The 6,683-nt window shown below is 62.3% G+C and overlaps 1 protein-coding gene across 1 annotated transcript in view; it reads right to left on the bottom strand.

The window, feature by feature from the left end:
• Positions 1-658: 658 nt before the first annotated feature.
• TTC34 (tetratricopeptide repeat domain 34) overlaps positions 659-6,683 on the bottom strand; it is a 33,341-nt gene continuing 27,316 nt past the window's right edge. Inside the window, exons 9-10 of the mRNA XM_077130954.1 lie at positions 6,130-6,344; positions 659-4,319 (exon numbers count right to left, since the gene is read on the bottom strand). Of these exons, the coding sequence (XP_076987069.1) occupies positions 3,792-4,319; positions 6,130-6,344 (743 nt within the window). The 3' untranslated portion in view covers positions 659-3,791. The remainder of the gene's footprint in view (positions 4,320-6,129; positions 6,345-6,683) is intronic.

Here is a 6,683-nt window from a genome sequence, read left to right as displayed (position 1 = left end):
AAGCTGCCAGAATGCAACACACCAGGGATGGACCGGCGTTTAATAAGGGGATTTATTTAGTTTCAGATTTATAGTTCGTCCGAGGATAGACGGCCGGCTTTCATTTGTGTTTCTGGGAAGGCACATGGGGAAGTCTCTCCCGGCTTCTGGGTTCCCACGGCTTTCCCTGGGGCGATTCCTTTCTGCACCTCCAAACGCCTGGGCTGGGCTGCGAGTGCTGAGATGAGGTGAGCTCTCTTCTGACCTCTGTCTTTGACGCCTCCAGATAATTAAACCTCACTCATCGCGGGAGGCACGCCCCTCAGCGACTGGGGACCACGGATGAGTCCCCCATGCTACTGACTCACGTGCACAGCCTCAGAACAAGGTCTCACCTGGCCAGTCTCACCTGTGGTGACACCTGAGCCACCACAGCCCCGCCACGCCCACTCAGAGGGAACTGATTTATTTTCTCCTTTATTCTGTTATGATGACAAACTGCCTGCCTGCATTTCCTAACTGCGCGTCATCCTCGTCATCAGCGTGTCAGTCTTTTGATGTGCTGCAGGATTTAGCCTGGCTGGTGTTTCACTTAAGGGTTTTGAACTGCTCTTTCTAAATGGAATTCGTTTGTGCTTTTTAAATTTACAGTAAGCGTGCCTCCAAAAGAACACAGAAACTTTTACTTGGTGATGCAGCAGCTTAAAGCATTTTAAAATTGGCTGTTCTTTAAATGCTTGGGGGGTTTTCCCATGACACTATTGGGAACCGGGCCTGTTTGGGGGCAGCTCTTGGCAACCTCCCATGGTAACTCTTCTAAGTTGCATCTATTCTGGAGACAGTTAAATATCCCCATAGGAAATAAATTATCTGCAGAGAGTTGAGAAAAGTAGCTTCATGATTTAAAAAAATTTCCTCCGTATTATTTTGATCTTTGATTTCTTATTTTGAATCTTTGTGCTTTTTCCATCTTTCTTAAGTTAGCTATTGGTTCACTTATTTCATGTTTTAAAGAATCCTATTTTGGATTTAATATTTCCTCCATTTTTCTGTTCCAAATTCATTACTTTCTGCTTTTATGTTTACTAATTTTCACCTTCTGCTTTCATTCTGTTTTTTCCCCTACGTTGTTGAACACGGACGTCTTTATTTTCATTTTTATGGCTTAGTGACAGATACCTGAGGCTCTGAATTTCCCTCTGGACACGCTTCCGCTATGTCCCACAGATGCCTCCATGTACTGTTTTTGTTACTATTTTTTTATTTGAGATTCTGCAATTCCAGATTTGACTCCTCTCAGACCTAAGAGTGGTTTTGCACTGAGGCACTTCTGAAAAATTAACTTAGAGCATCGGTGCTTGGAGACCAGGTGCTCCGGGCTGTGTCCTGTCCGCCTCTGCTCAGCAACCGGTGTTCTCCAGGGGACCTGATGCATGGCAGATTTGTGAGGCAGGTGAAGCCCCCCCTCTGGGGTACCCCAACTCCCAGGGGCGAGTGCTGCCACGCTGCTCTGCTGTCCCGTGGGGCGGGTCACCTGTCCTGCACACCACGTGCCTTCTGGGCGGGGGCAGAGCTGGGTGCTGTCCGCAGAGGATGGGGGTGGGGGCGCCCCTCTGATGGGTCTCCTGGGCTCCAGCCTGCCTGGGGGCCGGGAGTTGGGTGTAGCTCCGGGCGCCCCACTTTCACTTGCTCTGCGGCCATGGGTGCGTTTTGGGCCCCCCTAGCTGCAGCTGCCCAGCTTCGGTGACGGGACGATGTGGCCCATCTTCCAGGCCACCAGGGAGATGGCGAGGGCAGACTCGAAGTCCTCACTAATAGGTTAAGCGGGGCCACCTGCAGCTGCGTCCTCTCCCCAGAGGCAGGCAGTGCGGGCAGGGCCCAGCACCCCGCACCCAGGAGTGACGGGGCCCCAGGCAGCCGGCAGCAAGGGGCCTGGGTTCTCAGCCTGCAGCAGGGTGAGAGTGCAGGAGCCCCGGGATGCAGGCAGACCTGCAGAGCATCAGCTCTGGGAACATCTGGAGATGGGTGGTCCTATGATGTGCCCTCCAGGCGGCGCTGCCAGGCCCTCGGGGCCTCGGCCACTTGGGGAACCCTGCTGTGCCGTGTCAGGAGGGGCTGCTCACTGGCCCTGCCTTAGTCTTGGGGTTTCCCCCGCAGGCCAGGCGGCTCCAACATGCAAAGCTGATGCCTGGCACCGGCAGGGGCTGGGGGGCTGGGGGGCTGGGTGCCAAGACCCACCCTTGGCCTCAAGGGGCTTCCAGTCAGGCTTGAGGTGGAAGTGTCGCACAGGGGGCAGATGCAAGCCAGGTCCCGGGCGCCTGCACCCTCCGTGTAAGAGGCTGTGGTGTGGCCTTGCATGGCAGGACAGCCCAGGGGGAGGACGGCAGGGGCACTGTCCGCTGCCCTCCATGCCCTCCCTTTGGGTCAGAGCCCAGATCCCGGCACAGGCCCCTGCCCTGGGCCCACACGTGGCTCCTGGAGCTTGTGGGCAAGGAAGTGTTGACTCAGCGCATGGATAGAGAGATGGACAGATGGACCGATGGGTGGTGTGACTGGATGACTATGCATTGGGGCGTCTTGGAAAATCTGGAACTATTTGATTTCCAGAGTGGAGAAAGCAAGGAGGAGAAAGCCAGGGTGAAGTAGCCCCTCACTGGAGCCCCTTCCCCACTCTTGGTGCCCCCTATCTCCCCGAGTCCTTGTGGTGGAGGCTGGAGCCCAGGAGGTCCCATGTGGTACCACCTGGATAAAGACAGTGTGGGGGGCACAGGGTTCCCCCACTGGGTGGGGATGGGAAGAGGAGGTGGCCTGAGGGGCAAGGGGGACTGCCTGTCCCTTCCACCATCCCGCCTGCTGCTCGGGATTGGGCAGGGATGGGAGCCGCGGGGTGGTCACCTCTGTGAAGGGGTGAGAGGACTGCGGCCCCTCCCTGCCTCAGCCATGGGCCCCGGTCCCACCTCAGTTCCAAGGAGGTGGGGGGCAGGGGGCGGATCTGTGTGCAGGCTCAGCACAGGGAGGGAAAGGGCAGAGGGGGGTACAGCCATGGCGGGAGGCAAACGAAAATGTGGAGCAGGGGCAGAGGTGGGGGATCACCACGCCACAGTGGACCCCCGGCCAGGCTGGCGATGCTCATCACGAGAATGAGAGAACCCTGCTTGATTCCCACCTCAAGTCTGAGACCCAGTGACTGGACCCCCGCCAGGCCGGAGAGGTTTCCCAAGCAAATCCCAGAGAAGCAAGACCACGCACAGGAGTTTAATCCACAAACACTCGGCCATTTCAGGCATTGTGGACGTACCGTTTGCATTTGCTCAGCTTCACCAGGCCAGCCAGGGGGGCACCTGGCGCATTTTCTTATCAGGCCTCTGTTTAGCTCATGGTCCCTCCGGCATGAGATCTGAAGGCTGTGGGTGAAGAGCTTGGGTGCCGGGCTCCCCAGGGGAGAGAACTCGGTAGATGCATCGGTCGGGTCAGCAAGGCCAGCGTGCCCTGCTGGGAATTGTATCTTGGGGCAGGCCTAGGTCCTGCAGAGCCCGAGGCTCACGCCAGGGCACCCAACTGCAGGGATAAGGTTACCATCTCTGCAAGGGGCTCCGGGCCAGCCACCCAGGATGGACCTGCTACGCAGGGGATGGCTTACCCTTCACTTCTTGAGGCTAGACGAATAGCAGCTTATCCAGCACCCTCTCACCCAAGGGCTGGGAAAGGCAGAAGGGTGGGTGAGCATCTCCCTACTTTGGGGAGGCTGGGTGCAAGCTGGGGAAGCTGTATGTTCCATGAATGACAGGGGCCTATGGTGGGCTGCCAAGCGTTCAGTGGAGCCGGCAGCCCAAGGCTGCCTCCCGCCGGGTTCTTGCCCTCAGCTTCTTCAGGCCGCCTTGGTTGGGGTCCACAAGCAGGCCCCTCTCGGCTGCGGCCCGTGCCTCAGCGTAGCGGCGCTCCTGCAGGCAGCGCAGCCCTTGGCGCTGGAACACGTGGGCGGTGGGGGCCTGGCCTGGCTGCTCCCGCAGGCTGCTCAGGGCTCGGGTGGGCGCCAGCTCCAGGGCCTGGGAGAAGGCCCCAGCGGCCCCCGCCTCGTCACCCAGGCTCAGCAGCAGGCGGCCCCGGGAGCACAAGTCCTCTGCCTGCGCGGGGGTGCCGCCGTCTCCTGTATGCACCTGGAGCACGCGGTCCAGGTCCCCAAGGGCACGGCCAAATTCCCGCAGCTCGGTCAGGCAGGTGGCCCGCAGGCGCAGGGACCGGGCGCTGCCCCCATCGGCCAGCACCGCCAGCGAGCAGTAGCCCAGGGCCTGTCCTGGGAGCCCCTTGCCCAGGAGGACGTCAGCTTCCTGGGCCGCGACCTGCACCGAGAAAAGGAGTGTGAGTCCAGAGAGCGATTGCTTCCCCCCATCCCAGCCCTTGACAGCCTGCCTCTGCTGGCTCCCCGCAGCGGGCTCGTCCCTGCAGGTGTGCTGGCTTCCCCAGGAGGGCTGTCCATGGGCAAGGGATGGGGGCAAGCAGAGGCCCCCTCCCTGCCGCCCACTGCGCTCCCTCCATTCCCACGCTCCCTGTCTCGGGCAGTCACCTTGGGGCACCTCCTCACTAGACCAGCCACATCCCGCACCCCCACTGCCCGGCCCAGGGCTCTGCGGGGTGCACGCCGGCCCCGGGTCAGCGCCTCAGCGTAGCGGCCAGGGGTCCCCTGCGGGCACCGTGGTAGTCTCCCTTCCCGACAGGCTGTGGGGCGGTTGGGGCTGGGGCCAGCCAGGCCTGGTTTGAATTCCAGCCCCGGCCCCCTTCCTTGCTGTGTGACCCCGACGGCGCCGCTTAACCTCTCTGTTCCGGCTGCCTCTCCTGGGCTCTAGCGAGGCCTCGCGAACGAAACCGTGGGGTCTCGCGCCCGGCTGCACCGGCACCAGCTGAGCCCACCGCCGAGGGAGGGGGCGAATGAGCGTTTGGCTCCTGCCGACGTTCCGGGTCCCCACGGCGGCATAGGGTCGGAAGTTTTTAAAGCGCACACTTTGGAACCGCCTTACTGGCAGCGCCTCCGCCCTCCGGGGTCCTGGGAGCTAACTGCAGGGCGCATGCGCGGGACCCGGACGGCCCCTTCCGGGCTCGCTGGGCGGAGCCGCCAGCTGCGCAGCCGCAGTGCCGCCCCGAGGGCGGGAAACAGGCGCCACCACTTCCGGTTCACTTTCGGGTCGCCCGCGTCGCTCGGCAACGGCTCGGCGTCGCGCAGGTACTCGTCACAGCCAGAGCCAGCCTCCGGGCGGTCCAGGGTGTGAACGGCGACCCCTCCCCCGCCAGCCGGCCCCTTCTGAGCCCAGAGACCTTCCCCCAAGCCGGACCTCTCCCCCAGCTCCGGGACCGCCCCCATCCCCCTCCGCACCGCTCAGCCCCCTCCTCTGGGCTCCGAGACCCCCACACTGACCCCTTCAGCGGACGTAGAGAGTCCCCCCCTCCCGTCTCCTCCTTGGGGCCCAGGGACCCCTGGCCAGCCTCTCGCTCTGAGCTCAGCAGCCGCCCTCTCTCCCAGCCCCCTTACCCACCCCCCTTCACGTGCATGGACTGCTCCCACTTCTTAAACATCCCAAGCGCTTTCCTCCCTCGGGGCCTTGGCTCTGCCCTCACCGTCCCCTCACTACCCCACTGTCCTGCTGTGTGGCCATTCCTGTCTGCCCCCCTCCTCCCACGTGAGCTGGGCAAGTCCCTGGTCCCCTCTGCAGGGCTCTGCCCTCAGCAGGGCCTCAGGGTGGCTCTTAGGTCACCCCTGCAGGGCCCCACCTCGCCCCACCCTTGTTGGCTGCTGGGCCCTGGGGAGGGGACTCTCCCTTTCCTGAGCTGACCTGGAGTTGGGGTGGGCTTCCTGTGAGGGCTAGGAGCTCCCGGCTGCCTCAGCCCAGCTCTGAGGGCGGCCCCCACCCCAAGCCACCTGTGGTTTAGACGTCCTGTGCAAGAAGCTGAGAGGCCATTGGGGTTGTTGGGGGTTAAGATGGCCAGAGACCATCTTGGGTCAGTCCTGCTGCCTCCCACCCCCATCCCCACACCACCCCAAAGTGCCCCCATCAGGTGGACCCTTCTGCAATGGACAGCAGGGAGGGAAGAGCTGCCCTGGGCAGCAGGCCTCGGCCTCCCTGTGGTGTTGGGGTGGGGGCTCCATCTGCAGTGCACCTGGGTGAGGCTGTGCCGCTCCGAGGCCCCCAGAAGTCGTAGCAGGAAGCTGAGGTCCTCAGGGTCCTTCTCCGCCAGGCACTGCAGCTTCTGGGCAGCGGCCAGTGGGTCTCCACTCTTGAGCCGGAGCAGGCCGAGCCGGGCCTGGGCTGCCTCTGGCCGTGGGTCTGGATGGAAGGTTTCTTGCAGACGGGCGCCAGCCTCCTCATAGCTGCCTGTTGCGGGTTGGGATGGTCAGAGGAGTGGCGGCAGGGCAGGATGTCCAAGAGAGGCGGGGCACGCTGGCCGCAGGAAGCCCACCAGAGCCTTTGCTGCTCGGCGCTGGCTCTGGGAGCGACAGGCTGGTGAGAGAAAGGCGTGGAGTGCAGGGGCATGCCCTGTGGGGCACAGGAGTCCACTTGCTGACTCAGGACCTGCCCTCCTGCGTGGGTGGGGGTGTTTCAACCCCCTCAACCCCTGGGCCAAACTGCACAGCTTGGAGCTCCCTTGCCATGGTCAGCATGAGGGGCTGCTTCCTCTCCCCAAATGCCTGGAGGAAGGCAGGGCCTGCTGGG

The sequence above is a fragment of the Tamandua tetradactyla genome, chromosome 2, assembly GCF_023851605.1.
Source record: "Tamandua tetradactyla isolate mTamTet1 chromosome 2, mTamTet1.pri, whole genome shotgun sequence".
NCBI classification, from domain to species: domain Eukaryota; kingdom Metazoa; phylum Chordata; class Mammalia; order Pilosa; family Myrmecophagidae; genus Tamandua; species Tamandua tetradactyla.
The sequence above is the reverse complement of the archived record's forward strand: the minus strand, read 5'-3'. Positions and strand labels throughout refer to the sequence as shown.